The following is a 22,030-nucleotide window of genomic DNA, read 5'->3' as shown; positions in this document are numbered from 1 at the left end:
GGATTGGCTCAGCTCCAACTCTTGTGGCCATTTGGGGAGTGACCCAGTAGGTAGAAGATCTCTCTCTCTCTCTCTCTGCCTCCAACTTTCAAATAAATAAATCTTTTAATAAAAAATGCAAATACCGACTGGCGCTGTGGCTCAACAGGCTAATCCTCCGCCTAGCGGCTCCGGCACACGGGTTCTAGTACCGATCAGGGCGCCAGATTCTGTCCCGGTTGCCCCTCTTCCAGGCCAGCTCTCTGCTGTGGCCAGGGAGTGCAGTGGAGGATGGCCCAAGTGCTTGGGCCTTGTACCCCATGGGAGACCAGGAGAAGCACCTGGCTCCTGGCTTCGGATCAGCGCGGTGCGCCAGCCGCAGCACACCAGCCTGGCGGCCATTGGAGGGTGAACCAACGGCAAAGGAAGACCTTTCTCTCTGTCTCTTTCTCTTCCCTGTCCACTCTGCCTGTCAAAAATAAATAAAAATAAAATAAAATAAAATAAAATAAAATAAAATAAAAAATGCAAATACCAAAACCTTCCAGTGGCCAGCGCTGTGGCGCAGTGGGAAAAGCCGGCCCCTGCAGTGCCAGCAACCGGTATGGGCAATGGTTCGAGTCCTGGCTGCTCCACTTCTGATCCAGCTCCCGGCTAATGGCCTGGGGAAGCAGTAGAAGATGGCCCAAGTGCTTGGGCCCCTGCACCCACGTGGGAGACCCGGAAGAAGCTCCTGGCTTCAGCCTGGCCCAGCTCTGGCCATTGCAGCCACCTGGGGAGTGAACAAGTGGATGGAAGACCTCTGTGTCTTCCTCTCTCTGTGTAACTCTGCCTCTCAAATAAATAAATAAATCCTTAAAAACCATTCCAGAAAAATTTTCCACTGCAGACAAACTCAATAAAACACAAAGCAAGGCTCCCACGAGCACAGGGCGAGGGCACAGAATGGGAAGAGAAGGGAGAGGCACAGCCAAGCCAAGGAAATGAACTCAGGACGCAACCCTGCAGCCGGAGAATAAATAAATAACCCAGGCTGAGGAGCTCATTCATCAAAGGAAAACAGCAGCAATGACCCAGTATGAAAACAAAGACCATAATCGGCGGGGGTGGGGGGGGGCCCTAAAGGACAGGAGACGTGAGGTGGGCCTGTACGGGCCGTGTCTGAGTGTACAGACATGAGGTGGCCTGTACGGCCGTGTCAGTGTACAGACGTGAGGTGGGCCTGTAGGGCCGTGTCAGAGCACAGACGTGAGGTGGCCTGTACGGCCGTGTCAGTGCACAGACGTGAGGTGGCCTGTACGGCCGTGTCAGTGCACAGACGTGAGGTGGCCTGTACGGCTGTGTCAGTGCACAGACGTGAGGTGGCCTGTACGGGCCGTGTCAGTGCACAGACGTGAGGTGGCCTGTACGGCCGTGTCTGAGTGTACAGACGTGAGGTGGCCTGTACGGCCGTGTCTGAGTGTACAGACGTGAGGTGGCCTGTACGGCCGTGTCAGTGCACAGACGTGAGGTGGCCTGTACGGCCGTGTCAGTGTACAGACGTGAGGTGGCCTGTACGGCCGTGTCTGAGTGTACAGACGTGAGGTGGGCCTGTACGGGCCGTGTCTGAGTGTACAGACGTGAGGTAGGCCTGTACAGCCCGTGTCAGTGTACAGACGTGAGGTGGCCTGTACGGGCTGTGTCTGAGTGCACAGACGTGAGGTGGCCTGTACGGCCGTGTCAGTGTACAGACGTGAGGTGGGCCTGTACGGCCGTGTCAGTGCACAGACGTGAGGTGGGCCTGTACGGCCCGTGTCTGAGTGTACAGACGTGAGGTGGGCCTGTACGGCCGTGTCAGTGTACAGACGTGAGGTGGGCCTGTACGGCCGTATCAGTGCACAGACGTGAGGTGGGCCTGTACGGCCCGTGTCTGAGTGTACAGACGTGAGGTGGGCCTGTACGGCCGTGTCAGTGTACAGACGTGAGGTGGCCTGTACGGCCGTGTCAGTGCACAGACGTGAGGTGGCCTGTACGGGCCGTGTCTGAGTGTACAGACGTGAGGTGGGCCTGTACGGGCCGTGTCAGTGCACAGACGTGAGGTGGCCTGTACGGCCGTGTCAGTGCACAGATGTGAGGTGGCCTGTACGGCCGTGTCAGTGCACAGACGTGAGGTGGCCTGTACGGGCCGTGTCTGAGTGTACAGACGTGAGGTGGGCCTGTACGGGCCGTGTCTGAGTGTACAGACGTGAGGTGGGCCTGTACGGCCGTGTCAGTGTATAGACGTGAGGTGGCCTGTACGGCCGTGTCAGTGCACAGACGTGAGGTGGGCCTGTACGGCCCGTGTCTGAGTGTACAGACGTGAGGTGGGCCTGTACGGCCGTGTCAGTGCACAGATGTGAGGTGGCCTGTACGGCCGTGTCAGTGCACAGACGTGAGGTGGCCTGTACGGGCCGTGTCTGAGTGTACAGACGTGAGGTGGGCCTGTACGGGCCGTGTCTGAGTGTACAGACGTGAGGTGGGCCTGTACGGCCGTGTCAGTGTATAGACGTGAGGTGGCCTGTACGGCCGTGTCAGTGTACAGACATGAGGTGGGCCTGTACGGCCGTGTCAGTGCACAGACGTGAGGTGGGCCTGTACGGCCCGTGTCTGAGTGTACAGACGTGAGGTGGGCCTGTACGGCCGTGTCTGAGTGTACAGACGTGAGGTGGGCCTGTACGGCCGTGTCAGTGTACACACCTGAGGTGGGCCTGTACGGCCGTGTCAGTGTACAGACATGAGGTGGGCCTGTACGGGCCGTGTCTGAGTGTACAGACATGAGGTCGGCCTGTACAGCCCGTGTCTGAGTGTACAGACGTGAGGTGGCCTGTACGGCCGTGTCAGTGTACAGACGTGAGGTGGGCCTGTACGGCCGTGTCTGAGTGTACAGACGTGAGGTGGCCGGTACGGCCGTGTCAGTGTACAGACGTGAGGTGGCCTGTACGGCCGTGTCTGACTGTACAGACGTGAGGTGGGCCTGTACGGGCCGTGTCTGAGTGTACAGACGTGAGGTGGCCTGTACAGCCCGTGTCAGTGTACAGACGTGAGGTGGGCCTGTACGGCCGTGTCAGTGCACAGACGTGAGGTGGCCTGTACGGCCGTGTCAGTGCACAAACTTGAGGTTGGCCTGTACGGCCGTGTCAGTGTACAGACGTGAGATGGCCTGTACGGCCGTGTCAGTGCACAGACGTGAGGTGGGCCTGTATGGCCGTGTCAGTGCACAGACGTGAGATGGCCTGTACGGCCGTGTCTGAGTGTACAGACATGAGGTGGCCTGTACGGCCGTGTCAGTGCACAGACGTGAGGTGGCCTGTACGGCCGTGTCAGTGTACAGACGTGAGGTGGGCCTGTACGGCCGTGTCAGTGCACAGACGTGAGGTGGGCCTGTACGGCCGTGTCTGACTGTACAGACGTGAGGTGGCCTGTACAGCTGTGTCAGTGTACAGACGTGAGGTGGGCCTGTACGGCCGTGTCAGTGCACAGATGTGAGGTGGCCTGTACGGCCGTGTCAGTGTACAGACGTGAGGTGGCCTGTACGGCCGTGTCAGTGCACAGACGTGAGGTGACTCCTGCCGCTCATCTTAATGTCTTTAATACACTTGATACCTTGCACAGGGCCAGCGCTGTGGCTTAGTGAGCTGGGCTCTCACCGCAGGGCTGGCATCCCTGTTCTAGTCCTAGATGCTCCTCTCCCCATCCAGCTCTCTGCTGTGGCCTGGGAAAGCAGTGGAAGATGGCCCAAGTGCTTGGGCCCCTGCACCTGCATGGGGGACCTGGAAGGAGCTCCTGGCTCCTGGCTTCGGCTCAGCCCAGCTCTGGCCGTTGTGGCCATTTGGGGAGTGAACCATCAGATGGAAGACCTCTCTTTGTCTCTCCCTCTCTCTGTCTGTAACTCTGCTTCTAAATAAATAAAATATGTTTTAAAAAGCCCTCTGTATACATATGACATGTGAGATACACAATGTATCTGAGGAAATGGCTTCTACCTCAACACTGCTCGGGCGCTCAGCACACAGGGTAAGACGCCGGCCGAGACGCGAGTAGGGGTCGCGGCTCCAGCGCCTGACTCCAGCTTCCTGCTGACGCAGACCCTGGGAGGCAGGGTGGTGGCCGCAGGAGCTGAGTTCCTGCGGGGCACACGGGAGAGTGGATTCAGTTCCTCCAGCCGCTGCAGGCATGTGAGGAATGAACCAGGGATGCTGGCGCGCACGCTCTCGCGCTCTCGCTCTCTCTGCAAGTAAGGATTTTACCAAGTGAATAAATACAATGAGCTTTCCCAGGGTAGTATGGGTGGCTCCAAGGACAATGACCCCCACGTGGACCAACGTTCATGCATCACATTGGCGATGGGGACTCAGGCCTCGGGGAAAGTGAGTTAGGCAGGCTCCTTGGAGCTGGGCTGACAAGGACCCGGCAGTGCCCGCGGGGTCGGAAGGCCTGCACTGAGGAACCGGACCTCCTGACACGCCCTGCCCGCGGGCCACGGTCTACCTCCTCTTGATGGTAACTTCGCTCCTGTGGCAAACAAACAACAATCAGGATTCCATCAAGGAGATGGGAGGCTGTGAAGCTGTAAAAGCCCCGGCTGCTGGGAGGCAAGGAAGAAAACACACTGCTCATTTGCCTGCGTAAGACCTCAGTCACCGGTCAGCCCGGCTGTCCCGGGGCTGGGGGCGGGCAGACGCTGCACTGCCTGCAGGGCTTCACCGTAAGACCCACTGTGCAGCCAGAACAAATATCTGCTTTTTACCAAACACTGCGAAAGGCAATCAGCAATGGATTCTCCTGTGCAGGTCCCACATTTTATTTACAAAACCAAGCAGCCCATGAATTTCGCCCCCGGGTCAGTTTGCCAAGCCCTGACCCCCAGGGGCCCAAGTCCCATTTATCATTCCTGCATCTGGAAGAAGCCAACATTTCTCTCCTCTGCTGCAGGGGAGGGAGATGCTCAAAGGCAGGAGTCGTTCCCCCAGAATGGCACACTGACTCAAGTCACCCTTCTCTCTCTGCCTCCCAAATGAAAAAACAAAGATTAAAAACAGGGCCTGCGCCGCGGCTCACTAGGCTAATCCTCTGCCTGTGGCGCCGGCACACCGGGTTCTAGTCCCGGTTAGGGTTCCGGATTCTATCCCGGTTGCCCCTCTTCCAGGCCAGCTCTCTGCTGTGGCCCAGGAGGGCAGTGGAGGATGGCCCAAGTGCTTGGGCCCTGCACCTGCATGGGAGACCAGGAGGAAGCACCTGGCTCCTGGCTTAGGATCGGCGCAGCGTACTGGCCGCAATGTACCGGCCGTAGTGGCCACTTGGGGAGTGAACCAACAGAAAAAGGAAGACCTTTCTCTCTGTCTCTCTCTGTCTCTCTCTCACTATCTAACTCTGCCTGTCCAAAAAAATAAATAAATAAATAAAAATAAAAACAAGGGGTAGGCGGGGTGGCCTGGCGGGTCAATCCGCCACTTGGGGTGCCCGCACCCCGTATCAGAGCTGGGGCTCACTGAGAGTCTCTGCTGCTCCACTTCCAATCCGGCTTTCGCTAGTCCCGGGAAGGCAGTGGATGACGGCTGAAGCACCTGGGAGACCCAGAGGGCGTTTCCAGCTCTTAGCCTCAGCCTGGCTCGGCTCTGGCTGTTGTGGGCATCTGTGGAGCGAACCAGGGGATGAGAGGTACCTCCCTCTCTCTCTGCCTTTCAAATAAACAAACAAATCCATCTTTTAAAAAAACAAGAGGTGGCTAGAAGTTAAGACTCTGATTAAGGCTGAGACACCCGCGGGGCTAGGCGTCGTGGGCAGTGGATCAAGCCGCCGGCATCTGCCATCAGAGTGGCTTTGATCAAGATCCCTGGGAGGCAGCTGATGACGGTGCACGCGCTTGGGGGCCCTACCACTCACTCAGGAGAGCTGGCTGGAGTTCCTGCCTCCTGGCTCGGGCCTGGTCCAGCTGTGGCTGTTGTTGGCATCTGGGGAGTGAACTGCAGGACAGAAGATATCTCTCTCCCTCTCCCTCTCTCCCTCACTCTCTCTTTCCCCCTCTGACTTTCAAGTAGATGAAAAAAATAAAACTCAAAAAAAAAAAAAAAAGGCGCCTGCAGAACTGCCTGGGTTCACTTGCTCTCTCCGGCTCCAGGGTTCAAGTACCGCACTGCTCCCAGGGCCAGCTTCCTGCCAATCACACCGTGGGAGGGAGCGGTCCAAGCGGCTGGGTCCCTGTCACCCACATGCTTGACCTGGACTGAGGTCCTGCTCCTGGCTTCGGCCTGGCCCAGCTCTGGCCATGGTGGGCACCTGGGGACTGCGCGAGGTGGGAGTTCTGTCTGCTTCCTGCAAAGGGTGCGCGCACTTCCTGAAGTGCTGATGAGCTGACTCGGCAATTCCACACGCTCCACGTGTTAAACACGATCAGGTCACGCACTGCATACGTGCCACTTCTGTCCGTTAAAAACAAGGAGCGACGGAAACTGGAGACTGCCGGAGTTGTCAGGGGTGTGAGGAAGCTGCGAGGCGCAGTAGGGGAGGGGCACAGGGGCCAGGGAGCAGGGAGCAGGGGCCCAAAGGGGGAGGGGCTGCCACACGGGAGCTGGGCGAGGCCGGGAGACACAGCACGCCTGACCTGCACAGGAGCCAGGGACCTGTGCCTCCAGCAGAGACCAGGGCCCAGGGAGCCGGGTCTGTGGGTTTTCCGGACACTCGCTGGGCTGTGGGGTCCATGCAGGACGCAGGCAGCCGCTGCTCAGTTTTGAACAGACGGAAGCTGTGACCTGCGGCTGTGTAGAAAACACGCAGACGATGGGGACCAGGACAGAACAAGGGAGGCCGCTTAGAGGACTCGTAACAAACGCCAACAGCGACTCGCGGTCGGTGGTAGCGCTGGGAGTGACAGGAAGGGGTCGGCTCCGGGACAAATCTGGACAGTGGAGAGGCCAAGGTTCCGATGGCGTAGACAAGGAGGTGAGAGGGTGAGAGAAAGAGAGAGAGCGAGAGAAAGAGGGAGAGAGCGAGCGAGCACAGGGAGCCGGGGTGGCTGCAGGGTCTGTGACCCCAGCCAGGGCGGCTGCAGCGGTAGAGGTGCAGGCGTTTGGGTCGGGGGCGTGGGGAGTCTGGTCTCGGCCACACTTCAGATGGGGAGGGACAGCTGAGCCCCAGGAGAGGGCACGGGAGAAGGGCGCTGGGGGAGAAGCCGGCCAGGAGGGACCCTAGTGGGGCTTCAATGACCAAGGCTGGGCCAGGCCAAAGCCAGGAGCTTCCTCCAGGTCTCCACGCGGGTGCAGGGGCCCAAGCACTCGGGCCATTGTCTTCTCATGTGCATTAGGAGCTAGATCAGAAGTGGAGCAGAGGGCAGTGCTGTGACATAGTGAGTGGGACCCCTGCCTACAGTGCCGCCATCCCATTTGGGTGCCAGTTCGAGCCCCGGCTGCTCCACTTCCAATCCAGCTCTCTGCTAATGCACCTGGGAGAGCAGTGGAAGATGGCCCAAGTGCTTGGGCCCCTGCACCCACGTAGGAGACCTGGAGGGAGCTCCTGGCTACGTATTGACCCAGCTCTGGCTGTTGCAGCCATCTGGGGAGTGGGCTGGGCTGGAAGACCTCTCTCTCTGCCTCTCTGTAAGTCTGCCTTTCGAATAATAAATGAATGAATCTTAAAAAAAAAAAAAAAAGTGGAGCAGCGGAGACTTGAACTGGCACCAACATGGGAGGCTGGTGTTGCAGGCGGTGACTCTACCTGCTATGCCACAGTGCCAGCCCCAGATGTATTCTTTACTTTTCTTTTTAAATTAATTAATTTATTTGAAAGGTGGAGTTCCAGAAAGAGAGACAGAGAGAGAGGGGGAGAGAGACAGAGAAAGAGGGAGAGAGAGGAAGAGAGAGAGAGAGATTTTCCATCCCCTGGGTCACTCCCCAAATGGCTGCAACAGTCAGGGCTGGGCCAGGCTGTAGCCGTGAGAAAGGAGCCAGGAGCCTCCTCCCGGTCCCCCATGTGGGTGCAGGGGCCCAAGCACTTTGGGCCATCCTCCACTGCACTCCTGGGCCATAGCAGAGAGCTGGATTGGAAGAGGAGCAGCTGGGACTTGAACCAGCACCCATACAGGAACGCCGGCCCCAACAAACGCTGACATTGAAGTCACAGGGGAAGGGGCTTCCCCAGAGAGTGCAGCCGCAGCAGCTGGGCTGGACACGGGGCGGGGATGGGGGAGAGAGCTGCCGGACTCGGGGCCGGGGGAGAGCTGCCGGACACGGGGCTGGAGGGGGGGAGAGCTGCCGGACACGGGGCTGGAGGGGGGGAGAGCTGCCGGACTCGGGGCTGGAGGGGGGGAGAGCTGCCGGACTCGGGGCTGGAGGGGGGGAGAGCTGCCAGACTTGGGGCTGGAGAGCTGTCAGACACGGGGCCGGGGGAGAGCTGCCGGACACGGGGCTGGAGGGGGGGAGAGCTGCCGGACACGGGGCTGGAGGGGGGGAGAGCTGCCGGACACGGGGCTGGAGGGGGGGAGAGCTGCCGGACTCGGGGCCGGGGGAGAGCTGCCGGACTTGGGGCTGGAGAGCTGTCAGACACGGGGCCGGGGGAGAGCTGCCGGACACGGGGCTGGAGGGGGGGAGAGCTGCCGGACACGGGGCTGGAGGGGGGGAGAGCTGCCGGACACGGGGCTGGAGGGGGGGGAGAGCTGCCGGACTTGGGGCTGGAGAGCTGTCAGACACGGGGCCAGGGGAGAGCTGCCGGACTCGGGGCCGGGGGAGAGCTGCCGGACACGGGGCCGGGGGAGAGCTGCCGGACACGGGGCCGGGGGAGAGCTGCCGGACTCGGGGCCGGGGGAGAGCTGCCGGACTCGGGGCCGGGGGAGAGCTGCCGGACACGGGGCCGGGGGAGAGCTGCCGGACACGGGGCCGGGGGAGAGCTGCCGGGCTTCCTAATCTACAAGCTTTTCCCATGACCTAAGTCCTCGGGGCTGGGCGGGACCGCAGCCAGGTGCACTGGCCTTCCCAGCGCAGACCCACGGCAGACGCAGACCCACGTCTCCCCTGGGCTCCGGAAGCAGAACTGAAGCCTGGAGCGAGGCAGCAGGGGGAGGCGGGAGTGAGGCAGGAGTGAGGCGGGAGTGAGGGATTCGTTTGTCTGTGCTGACACAAGGGAAGCTACCACGACCAAAACAAATCCAGCCCAAGGGGAGGGCCGCCGGAAGTCCTTCTTTCGCCCGCGGGGATGTGACCTATTTCCACTCGGTGACAGCACTGTATGACTCAGCGTGCACTGTGGCAGGCACACCTGGTCTCGGTTCTGGCAGCCTCCAGGTGAGGCGGCTGAGCGCACCCACATGTCAGGCTGAGCGCACCTGACACCCCCTGCAAGCGCCAGGGATACAATGTTTCCACCAGGGCCAGGCTTTGCGCTCTCAGCTGCTCAGCCGGTGCTGCCTAGGGAACCGCAGCAGCAACCTGCTAAGAGCCAGGTTCCTGCCACCACAGACCACGCCTCTCTCACAGAGGCTCGGCGATTAACACCAAGTGCTTCCACACCGCACAGCACGAACTGACCGAGTCGACCAGCGACGAGAACGCCTTCAAGATTTCCCATGCCACGTCTGGGTCTATCAATCAATCATTTTAAATATCTTCTACACGCATGCACACACATTCCTTGGATAATTCCATCACAAAAGATTGAGGGTGGCCCCAAGGACCTCTAAATACAGCTCCACGGACCTCTCACACGCTGCTCGGGGGACTGTACATTAGCACAAGCACCTGGGGAAGCGGCTCCAGCCCGGCTCCTGGAGCCACGCAGAGGTGCAGCCCGGGACCCTGCGATCCAGGCCTAGGAGCGCTCTGAGCCATGTGTTCAGACAGGCCCCGAACACTTCCCGAAGCGCTATCCCTTCTATTCCAAGTCACCCAGGGACAACAGGACGGCTGAGCCTAGGGTCTCTGGCAACCAAAATGCTGAAGAGCAAAGAAGACTAAAGCAAATTGCCACCACCTGCTACAAAGAGAAGGCGGAGCCAAAGGTGCCCGAAACATCAGCCGCAGGCCCCACGCGGGGGTGACTCAGAGGGCCCCCGAGGCTGGTCACCGCTGGTCAGGTGGCTGTGCCCGAGTGCACCTGTGCACCTGGGGTCTGCACACGGTCCTGCTCCAAGACTCGGCAGAGAACACCGAGCCCTCTCTCCACCAACAAAGACGGAAGCAAGACACGAACGGAGCCTAAAAGCAACGGCTTGGTCTGCATTTTAACTCTTCCATTGAACTGAACTTCCTGCATTAAACATGATCACGGCTGTTGAGACAGGACGGGTGCCGGGGGCCTCGGCTGGCGAGATCGCCCCCTCCCCGCTGAGCACCTCCCCACACCACTCACCTGAGTTGCTTTGCATAGCTGAGCTCAATCTCCGTCCTTTCCTTCACAAATTTGATGTATTTCTCGAGAATGTCGATTCCCCACTGCGTGTGCTTCTCTAAGTTGTCAAATTGATCCTGTTTAAAAAAACAAACACAAAGGGGGTTCACGGTCTCTCTCTGGGACGAGCGCAACGCCAGTGGACAATGCTGCGCTGATGTGTCCCACGAGAGCGCTCAGTGCTCGGGGGTTGAAGGGTTTCAAATCAACAAGACCACGTTTGGTTTGAAAACTGCCTGGCGTCCTGACCTCTGACCCGTGCGTGTGTCTCCCAGTCCTTTGAGAAACACGGGTTTGGGATGTAATTAACGTCCCAGTGCGGAGGGAGATGCCTTTCCCGGATGTCAACAGGTGAAACACACGCACATGCACACACACGTGGGCATGAGCTCACACACGTGGACACACAAGCTCGGTCACACTCTCAGCACCTCCTTGCTAATGCGCCTGGGAAAGACCAGGCTTGGGTTCCTGTACTCTGGATGGAGCTCTAGGCTCCCGGCTTCGGCCTGGCTCAGCCCTGGCCGTTGCGGCATTTGGGGAGTGAACCAGCAGCTGGAAGCTCTCTCTCCCCTTCTGGCTTTCAAATAAGTAAAATAAATCTTAAAAAATAATGTTGGGGCCGGTGCTGTGGTATAGCAGGTAAAGCCGCCGCCTGAAGTGCCGACATCCCATATGGGCACCGGTTCGAATTCTGGCTGCTCCACTTCCCATGCAGCTTAGCTCTCTGCTATGGCCTGGGAAAGCAGTGGAGGATGGCCCAAGTCCTTGGGCCCCTGTACCTGCATGGGAGACCCGGAAGAAGCTCCTGGCTCCTGGCTTCAGATGGGCCCAGCTCCAGCCACTGAGGCTTATTGGCAAGTGAACCAGTGCATGGGAGACTCCTCTCTCTCTCTCTGCCTCTCTGTAACTCTGCGTTTCAAATAAATAAATAAATCTTTTTTTTTTTTAAATCCTGTTTTCTTCACATGAATGAAGTAGCTCACGGGGACAGTGCTCAGGCACACATGAGGCTCGCACAGAGAGCCGGGAACAGTGCCTGCCGCGGGGGAGCCAACAGGATCGGCAATGCAGCCTGGCCGCCACCCCGAGAACCAGGGCCGCGGGGTCCTGCCCAGAAAGGAAGCACGGCGGGCAGCCAGAGGAGCATGGAGCTCAGCTCCACAGGGAGAGCTTCGAGGGGACCGAGGGGGGAAGCTGGCCACCTCCGGGGAGGCCCCCAGCAGGCCCAGGACAGGGCAGGCGGCCAGACTTCTCCCAGCCGAGTCATTTGCCTAAGGGACGCAGACAGAACCTTTGCCTAAGTTCACGAACCAGTCACGGGGAGCATGCAAAGCGGGACAGTGCCACGTCAAACGTGACCACGCAGAGCGGCCAGCGGTCCCCTCCCACAGCTGGCAGCACGCTGCGAGCTCAGCGCCACGCTTCAGCCCGGAGTCTGCAAAGATCCACCACGCCGGCCGCCTGCTTCCTTTTTTAAAAACCGCTTTATTGAGGGGTGACTGACACAAGAAAGCTGTACATATTTAAAGTCCACACCCCGGTGAGTTTGCAGTATGCACCCGTGAAACCATCACCACCATCTACCCCAGAAACACATCCCCCACTTCCCAAAGTTCCCGGCCTTTTATTTACGTGTTTATTTGTGGGGAGATCTACCCTGGAGCCGGCATCCCCTGTGAGCACAGGTTCAGATCCCGGCTGCTCCGCTTCCAATCCTATCTCCTGCTGATGCACTTGGGAAAGCAGTGGAAGATGGCCCACGTGGGAGACCCAGAAGTTGTTCCTGGCTCCTGGCTTCAGCCTGGCCCAGCTCTGGCCGCTGCAGCCATTTGGGAATGAACCCGCGGATGGAAGACCTCTCCCACTCTGCCATGTTCAGAAGAAGAGGAAGATCTACGCTTTCCAGGAACTTTCTAAGGACACACAGTGTCAGGATCTGCAGGCCCTGCAGCTGGCTGTGGCTGTAATTTGGCCGTGCTGCCACTCCTCGAAGGCGTAAATTTCCCCAGACTCGTGCATCACGCTCGGGTGAGAGGAGACACAGGCATGTGGCGCAGTCAAGGCTGCTGCTGCTCAAACCTGTGAGGCTCCCTCCTCACCCCCAGCCCACGACCCCGGCCAGCCCCGAACAATCCCAGGAGGTAAGGCCTTACCTCACCAACATGACTGGAGAGGGGCCGGCTCAGTGGCACAGCGGGTTAAATAAATAAATACACATGTCAAATAAATAAATCTTTTTATTTAAAAGTGCTTCTTTGGGCCCGGCATTGTGGAGCAGTGGGTTAAGCCGCTGCCTGCAGTGCCGGCATCCCATATGGGTGCCAGTGGGAGTCCTGGCTGCTCCACTTCCAATCCAGCTCCCTGCTAATGGCCTGGGGACGCAGTGGAAGATGGCCCAGGCGCTTGGGCCCCTGCACCAGCATGGGAGACCCGGAGGAGGCCCCTGGCTTCAGCGTGTAGCCCTGGCTGCTGGGCCATCTGGCAAGTGAACCAACACAGGGTAGAGGTCTCTCCCTATCTCTGTAACTCTGCGTTTAAAAAAAAAAAAAAAAAGCTTTTGATACTAAAATAAAAAAATAAAACAAGCACAACAACAACAAAGTCCATCTGCATTCACATGGAGTCCACCTTAAAACCACTGGGCACAAGCCAACATTATGCTTTCAGTGGAGCGATCTGCACCAGGCCACTCTGCAAGCTGCAACACAGCTCTCACTAAAAGCACAGGCGCCGCCGATAAGCCGGAGGCAATAAAAGCCCCTCCCGGGGGCAGACACACCAGTGGCCCGTGCGAGGGCGGCCGAGGTACGTGCCCGGCAAAGGCATCCGTGAGGCCGCCACACCCTGTGTCCTATCACAGGGTCCACGGCAGCGAGGAGAAATTCAAAACAGATGAGAAACTCATCAACCCACTTACATTCTTGACGAAAATGTGGAAAACTTAATGGGAAAAAATTCCAAACCTTCTGAAGGCTCCTTTGTGGGCAAATATTCTAAACGGTTCTTTAACAAAACAGCCTTTGCTACTTCAAGGAGGGAGCCCTGGTCAACAGCGCGCCCCCTCCTGCTCCAGGCCCCCAGGGAGCACTGGTCCTCAGGACCCCTGGGGTCTCTGGGGGAGCCTGGGGGACTGCAAAGGGCTCGGGGTCCAGTGAGTTGCATCTGTCCACATGGACCCAATCAGGAAGTCAAACTCTAGCTTTTCACATTCATTCATGTCTGAGAGGACGGTGCTGGGGCTAGCGTTGTGGTCCAGTGGGATCAGCCTCTGCTTGCGATGCCATTATCCCATATCAGAATGTGGTTCGAGTCCCGGCTGCTCCACTTCCCATTCAGCTCCCTGCTAATGCACCTGGGAAGGCAGTGGACGATGGCTTAAGTGCTCGGGGCCCCTGCCCACCCATGTGGGAGACCCTGATGGAGCTCCTGGCGCTGGTTTTTGGCCTGCCCAGCGCCGGCCATTGTGGCCATTTGGGAAGTGAACCAGCAAAGATCAGCAGAGAAGATCTCTTTCTCTTTTTCTCTGTCACTCTGCTTTTCAGATAAATAATATAAATCATAAATGAGCAAATGAATAAATAAAAAGACAACAGTATAGCCATATAGTTGATGTAAATGGCTTTTTTTAAAAAAAATTTTTAAAAACTGTACTTTCCAAAACAAAACAAAAGAATTCTTGGGAAGAGTGGCACTGTTTAACATTTCTACAAATCTCTTAAATGTCCGGCTTAATGGAAGACAGCTGGGTTCTCACGGAGGCTTCTGCAACCAATCTCCTGCCGTTCCGCACTTGGGCTAAACCACATGAAAAAATACAGCGTCGCAGATACGGCTGGACGAGACGAGAGTGGTCCAGGTAACTGTGGGTGTTCCCTGTGGACGGCACACCAGAACCGGACACACAGTCGCTTCTCAGAGGCTGGCTGCAATGGCCGTCTGCTGCTGCTCTCCCAGGCCTACTCGCAGGGAGCTGGACCGGAAGTGGGGCGGCCAGTGGGCCGGCGTCCCCTGTGAGTGCCAGTGGGAGGAACACAGGCACCACGCACCAGCGGGGTCCAGAGCCCGGGCCCGCCTCGTGCCATGGGGCCGCTGTCCTGCACACCCACGCCCATGAAGGCGGCTGTCTCCGGGGAACCTCCAGGGGCTGGGGGACCACACGCTCAGAGTCCCTGCTGCAGACACAGACTCTCCGGCTTCGGAAAGCCGTGCGCTTCCAAGGAGTCAGAAAGTTGGGCGAGGAACAACAGTCTAGGGGGACACAGCACCCTGCACACCCACGCTCTCAGCGCCGCACCTGCTCGCGCCTTCCTCTCCCTGGGTGCTTAGGAATCTCCCCGAGCCCCTCTCCTGACCTCACACTGCTGCTTGGGCTGGGTCGGGGGCGTTCAGCTACGAGGTGTTCAGCCAAAGAAGCTGGAAAGACCCCCGAGGAGGGGGCAGCTGGGTCCGTGGGCGGGCAGCGTCCTGCGGTGCAAGGAGGTCCAGGTCTACACGGTGCCGCAAAGAAATCCCTTTATACGCTGGAGACCGAACCCGGCAAGGCCGAGCCCGTGACCCTGGCCCGACTCAGCACACCGTCCGCAGCGTGCTCACAGAACCAGGAAGTTCCCGCGGCCTTGAGTGTAATGGTGCTTCCCGGGGACTCTGCGAAGTCTGCTACAATCACATCCCCCGCCCCAAATCACACACGGGCCTGCACGCCGTCCACTCCACCGTGAGACGTCCACAAGGACGTCTGTGCCAGCTTCTAACTGGAACGGGAGAGTGCGCTGAACTGACAGTAATTCCGATCCCTGGCACAAGCCCATCTAGAAAGACCAAGTGGCTGCAGTGAGCTCTGTGAGAGCGGCTGACTCGGTCCTGAGGCCCCGCCCTGCCCCACAGGTCCCTCCCTGTGGAGGGGTTACGCCCTCTGACCCTGGAGCCAGTGCCATCGGTGCTGCACAGACATGGAGGTGCACATGCTCAGAATTTTTTTTTTTTTTTTGACAGGCAGAGTGGACAGTGAGAGAGAGACAGAGAGAAAGGTCTTCCTTTTGCCGTTGGTTCACCCTCCAATGGCCGCCGCGGTAGCGTGCTGCGGCCGGCGCACCGCGCTGTTCCGATGGCAGGAGCCAGGTGCTTCTCCTGGTCTCCCATGGGGTGCAGGACCCAAACACTTGGGCCATCCTCCACTGCACTCCCTGGCCACAGCAGAGAGCTGGCCTGGAAGAGGGGCAACCGGGACAGGATCGGTGCCCCGACCGGGACTAGAACCCGGTGTGCCGGCGCCGCAAGGCGGAGGATTAGCCTGTTGAGCCACGGCGCCGGCCCAGATTTTTTAATATTAAAAATATTATATATATATACACAGAGAGAGAGAGAGAGAGAGAGACAGAGATCTTCCATCTGCTGGTTCACTCCTCAGATGGCTACGGTGGCTGCAGCTGAGCCAATCCGAAGCCAGGAGCCAGGAGCTTCCTCTGGGTCTCCCACGTGGGTGCAGGGGCCCAAGGACTTGGGCCATCTTCTACTGCTTTCCCAGGCTACAGCAGAGAGCTGGATCGGAAGTGGAGCAGCCAGGACTCGAACCGGCACCCATATGGGATGCCGGCGTCCCAGCTGTCAGCCCCAGCACTGGTTGTTGAGGGGTCTGACACCAGCAGATGGCAAAGATCTTGTCTTCTCTACCCTTCAAATACAATGAAACAAAATTGTAAAATGTTGAAATGCCTAGTGCAGCAAGAACCGTGATGTGAGTGCCGCCGCAGGGCAGGGCTGGGGAGCCCAGGACGTAACAGACTTAGGAGGGAGAGCACACCCAAGGAAAGGCACTCCAGGTAAACTCAGCACAATCCTACACTTCGCCACCACCGTGGGCACATGCATAGGCTCACCTGCTGCCAGCAACCGTAGTCTGAATCTGTTGTGAAAACAGAAACACTAAGGAATCAGTCCCCGGCCGCGGCTGAGGCCACGAGAAGGTAGCCAACACAGCACATGCATGGGTTAAAAAGGCAAAGCAAACAGAGAGACTCTGCCATGGACGAGGCGGTGACACAGGGACGTGGGGAGATGCCGAGGGTGAAAAACCGCATTTTTGTTTTTATGACAATAATGACATTGTGCAAAAGGGCAGCAGGGAGGCCGAGGCTGGGGGGGGGGGGGCACAGAGCGGCAGCCGCCGGGCGGGGAGTGCAGGGCTGCGTCCTGGTGCAGAGAAAGCTCCGGGCGGCTGCCGTGCGAGCGAGCGAGCGGGGCGGCGCTCTGCTGTGCCTTCCCGTGAGAATGGGAGGGCAGCTGCTGCCCGTGTCAATGCTCTCACTACACCGTGGCCACTTTCGGTTCCTCTCTCTGCTCCTTTGGCTTCAGTAAAAGCATCAGAGGCAGACGCATGGAGCTGCCTCCCGACCCAGGTGAGAGAGATCCCACGGCAAACAGTGGGAGCAGCAGAAGATGGCCCGAATGTCTGGGTTCCTGCACCCACATTGGAGACCTGGGTGGAGCTCCAGGCTCCTGGCTCCAGCCTGGCCCAGCCCTGGCTGTTGTGGCCAATTGGAGAGTGAACCAGCAGATGGAAGCTCTCTGTCTCTCTCCTTCCCTCCCTTCATGTATCTCTGTGCCTTCAAATAAATAAATGACTTCAAGTGTATTTTATTTGTTTATTATGGTTTGTTTGTTTGTTTGTTGACAGGCAGAGTTAGACAGTGAGAGAGACACAAGAGAAAAGTCTTCCTTCTTTCCATTGGTTCACCCCCCCAATGGCCACTGTGGCTGGTGTGCTGCGCTGATCTGAAGCCAGGAGCCAGGTGCTTCCTCCTGGTCTCCCATGCGGGTGCAGGGCCCAAGGACCTGGGCCATCCTCCACTGCCTTCCCGGGCCACAGCAGAGAGCTGGACTGGAAGAGGAGCAACCGGGACAGAATCTGGCGCCCCGACCGGGACTAGAACCCGGTGTGCCAGCGCCGCAGGAGGAGGATTAGCCTAGTGAGCCGCGGCGCCGGCCTTCAATTGTATTTTAAAAAGATGCCCAACAATGGCCAGTGCCATGCCTCACTAGGCTAATTCTCTTCCTGCGGCGCCAGGTTCTAGTCCCGGTTGCTCCTCTTCCAGGCCAGCTCTCTGCTGTGGCCCGGGAAGGCAGTGGAGGATGGCCCAAGTGCTTGGGCCCTGCACCTGCATGGGAGACCAAGAGGAAGCACCAAGCTGGTGCAGCGCTGGCCGTAGCGGCCATTTGGGGAGTGAACCAACAGAAGGAAGACCTTTCTCTGTCTCTCCCTCTGCCTGTGGTCTCAGCCTCTCAAAAAGATAAAACAAACAAACAAAAACAACTTCACTGAAAAAAAAAATCCTGTCTCAAGGCTGGCACTGTGGTACACTGCGTTAAGCCACTGCCTGCAATGCTGGCATCCCATACGGGCGCCAATTCAAGTCCTGGCTGCTCCACTTCTGATCCAGTTCCCTGCTAATGCACTTGGGAAAGCAGTAGAAGATGGCCCAAGTGCTGGGCCCCTGCACCCATGGGGGAGACCTGGAGGAAGCTCCTGGCTCCTGGCTTCAGATGTTGCAATCATTTGGGGAGTGAACCAGCAGATGGACGATTCTCTCTCTCTCTCTCTCTCTCTCTCTCTCTCTCTCTCTCCCCTCCCTCCCTCTGTCACTATGGCTTTCAAATAAATAAATCTTTTTTATATTTAAAATCAGTCTCAGAACTCACCCCTTACTAACTTGTAACCGTGGGAGTCGAGCGGACTCTAAGGAAAGCCCCACAGCAGAGTGTGCTGCGTGGGGCAGACAACGCTCCGCCTCCCAGCGACGGAAACAGGACGGGCTTGGCCGGGTGGTGACCGGGAGACGCTCATCCTTCCAGTGTCTGGCTTCCGCCCGGAAATGGAATCTACTTGTTCATTTCCTGGCTGCCATGCAGAGGCCCGACAACGGAGGCGTGCCCTGGGAGCCGGTCCCTCCTGACCCTGCTCGGCCAGCCGCCTGAAGCCTCTTAAACCCCCCACACCACCCTCCGCCAGGGAGCCCGTCTCTCCTCCAGGAAACAAGTTCAAGGCCAACCCAGGAAGAGGAAGACACGCTCCCTGAACCCCAGGAAGAACCGTACGGCAGCCCACAGCGTACAGAAGAGCCGAGGGCACCAGGGCAGCTCGTCATGGGAAGGGCAGGACACATCTTTAAAGCCCGGACTTATTTCTAAACGCTAAACATTTCCAGGTTTCGGTGAGAGAAGGGGTACTGGGTGCAAACTATTTTTTTAAAAATATCACAGGAAAAACAAATCCAAGGCCCTGGCATCTGTAACTCAGTTACCATTGAAAAAAAATTCCTTTTTTTTGCTCCACAATGCTTACAATTCAGTCACTCACTTTGGTTTAAGAAGGTTCAACAAACACATGTGCCATCCTGTGCCATGAGAAGGGACCCCAATTTCCCACACCCCTTCCCCTGCTGGGCATCTGGCCCGAAGCTAGCAGCACAGGGTAACCTGGGCCAATCACAGCCTCCCTGGGTGGGGCCGGCGCCACGGCTCACTAGGCTAATCCTCCTCCTGTGGCACCGGCACCTGGGGTTCTAGTCCTGGTTGGGGCGCCGGATTTTGTCCCGGTTGCTCCTCTTCCAGTCCAGCTCTCTGCTGTGGCCTGGGAGGGCACTGGAGGATGGCCCAAGTGCTTGGGCCCTGCACCCACATGGGAGACCAGGAGAAGCACCTGGCTCCTGGCTTCGGATCAGTGCAGCACTGGCCGTAGCGGGTGAACCAATGGAAGGAAGACCTCTCTCTGTCTCTCCCTAACTCTGTCAAAAAAAAAGCCCCCTGGGTGGGCAGCGGGTGGAGCCGCTGAGGGGCCCACATCCCATGTGTGGAGCCGGGTTCCAGTCCTGGCTCTGCTGCTGATTCCAGCTCCGTGCTAACGTGCACCCCGGGAGGCAGCAGCAGGTGATCGCAAGTCCTTAGGTCCCCACCACCCACATGGGAGGCCCGGCTTGAACTCCTGGCTCCTGCCTTCAGCTTGGCCCAGGCCTGGCTGTTGCAGGCATTTAGGGAGTGAACCAGCAGATGGAAGATCTCTGTCAGTTGGCCTTTCAAACAGAATGTAAATGGATTAAAAACAAACGAAAACCTCCGTGGGAGCAGGTGCTGGAGCTGAGGAGCTGAGAATGGAGCCCCCACGCCTGCTGAGCAGGATTTCTGACCACGTGGGGGACCCAGTCTGCAGGGAGGAGCAAAGTGAGCACAAGACAGCACCACCCCAGGGGGCAGACAGATAAATAAATCTTTACAAAAATAATAAAGAGTGGTGCGAGGGGCAGACAGCCAGGATTTCACAGGACAGGAGGCTTGGAAGCGGCGATGAGTGTTTGCCAACTCATACATACAACCACCATTAAAAAAATCATTTGTTTAGTTAGTTGAAATTATTTAGTTAGTTAGTTAGTTGAAAGAGTTACAGAGAGAGGGAGAGACCAAGAGAGAGAGAGAGAGATCTATCCACTGGTTCACTCCACCAATGGCCACAACAGTGGGCCCGGGGCTAAGCCAAAGCCAGGAACCAGGAGCTTCATCTGGGTCTCCCATGTGGGTGGCAGAGGCCGGAACACTCGGGCCATCTTCCATTGCTTTCCCAGGTTATTAGCAGTGAGGTGGACCGAAGTGGAGCGGCTGGGATTCAAACTGGTGCCCACGTGGGATGCTGGCGTCGCAGGCAGCAGCTTTACCCGCTACGCCACGGCGCCGGCCACACAACCACCTTTTTTTCCCCAAGATTTATTTGTGACGTACAGCCTGTGTTTTTAAATTATTTAGTGAGACTTACAGATATAACATATAGTTTTGAAAAGAGTTTTTACTGCATGAATCCTAAAATGCCATTAACGATGAGAAACCTAATTTAAAACAAATTTAAAAGACAGAGCAACACAGAGAGGGAGGGAGAGGGAGAGACGGAGAGACAGAGAGAGGGAGAGAGGGATTGCATCTGTTGGCTCACTCCCCAAATGGCCTCAACAGCCAGGGCTGCGCTGGGCTGAACGAAGCCAGGAGCCAGGAGCTCCATTCAGGCCTCCGGTGTGGGTGCAGGGCCCAGGCTCTTGGGCCATCTGCTGCCACTCTCCCAGGCCATCAGCAGCGAGCTGGGTTGGCAGGGGAGCAGCCGGGACTCGACTCGAGAAGGGATGTCAGCTTGGCAAGGGGCGGCCTTGCCCGCTGTGCCGACCCCCGCTCCACGACCTTGTTACCCGGGCTGTTCACATTGTACCACGGAGTTTCTGTCAGCTCTGAGTCCTAGCCCAGAGGGTGGCTTGGCACCGAAATTCTCAGAAGAGGAACAGCAAGGGAGAAGCGACTTCCCGGGAGGGAGCAGCCAGGATCACGGGCGGGACTTCAGGCGTTTTACGGAGGGCAGTCCTGGGACAGGGCCCTACGGTGAACTCAGCCCAGAGCCCCGTCCCTCCGTTGCCAACCCATAATGAGAGGCAAGTGATTAGCCAGGAGGGCCCTGCCCGCGTGGGCGGGATTAATGCCCTTAGTACAGAGGCTTCAAAGAGCTGCGCTTGCCCTCCATCCCCGGTGCCACCTGAGGACACCTCGATGTCACCGGGGCGACGAAGACGGGGGCTTCGCCAGCCCCCACGCCTGCTGGCACCTCGATCGTCAACCTTCCCATTTTCAGAGCTGTGAGAAACACAGTTTTGTTGTGCTAGAGTACCCAGCGTCAGGTATTTTGCTACAGTCATTCTAATGGACTAAAACAACGTTAAAGAAAACCAGAATAAATGGAGAAAGATACTAGGATCATGGACTGCCCGGCAGTTCTCCGTCCAATTACTCACAGATTCAATGCATTTCCAAGTTAAAACCCCCAACAAGGGGCCTGTGTTGCAGCACACCAGGGAAAGCCACTGCCTGTGACGCCGGCATCCCATAAGGGCACGGGTTCGAGTCCCAGCTGTTCCACTTCTGGTCCCGCTCCCTGCTAGTGCGCCTGGGAAAGCAGCGAAAGACGGCCCAAGTGCTTGGGCCCCTGCACCTCTGTGGGAGACCGGGAAGAAGCTCCTAGTTTTAGCCATTGCAGCCTTCAGGGGAGTAAACCAGTGGTTGCAAGATCTGTCTGTCTGTCTCTCTCTCTCCATCTTTTATTCTCTCTATATAATTCTTTCAAATAAATTAATCTTTAAAAAAAAAGCAGCCCAACAAGTTGTTTGGAGAACATAATTCTAAGATGTCAGTTGGGTTGCAATGGCCCATGAATCACCCAAACACTCCTGAAGAACGAGGTGATTAGAGGTGCCACATAGATGTATTACAAAGGTGATTAGAAGGCTGTGGGGTGTTGGCCAGGGACAGAAATATAGGCAAGGACGAAGAACAGAAAGACCAAGGACAGGTCCGTGCAAAAAAGGCTCTGGATTTGGGTTAGAGGCGGCCATCCAGAAAAAATGCGGAACCTGGGGTTGGCGCTGTGGTGTAGCCGGTGATGCCCTGGCATCTCCTATGGGCGCCGGTTCAAGTCCCGGCTGCTCCACCTCTGATCCAGCTCCCTGCTATGGCCTGGGAAAGCAACAGAAGATGACCCATGTGCTTGGGGCCCTGCACCCACGTGGGAGACCCAAAGAAGCTCGTGGCTTAGGAGCTCCCGGCTACCCCACTGTGGGCATTTGGAGAGTGAGCTGGC

General features: G+C 57.7%; 1 protein-coding gene across 6 annotated transcripts in view; it reads right to left on the bottom strand.

The window, feature by feature from the left end:
• Positions 1-22,030, bottom strand: part of FNBP1 (formin binding protein 1) — a 122,901-nt gene that overhangs the window by 65,232 nt on the left and 35,639 nt on the right. For all 6 annotated transcript variants that reach the window (XM_062207377.1, XM_062207380.1, XM_062207378.1 and 3 more), the window contains exon 2: positions 10,333-10,448. In XM_062207377.1, the coding sequence (XP_062063361.1) occupies positions 10,333-10,448 (116 nt within the window). The remainder of the gene's footprint in view (positions 1-10,332; positions 10,449-22,030) is intronic.

Source organism: Lepus europaeus, chromosome 12 (genome assembly GCF_033115175.1).
Source record: "Lepus europaeus isolate LE1 chromosome 12, mLepTim1.pri, whole genome shotgun sequence".
In the NCBI taxonomy this organism is placed as follows: domain Eukaryota; kingdom Metazoa; phylum Chordata; class Mammalia; order Lagomorpha; family Leporidae; genus Lepus; species Lepus europaeus.
The sequence above is the reverse complement of the archived record's forward strand: the minus strand, read 5'-3'. Positions and strand labels throughout refer to the sequence as shown.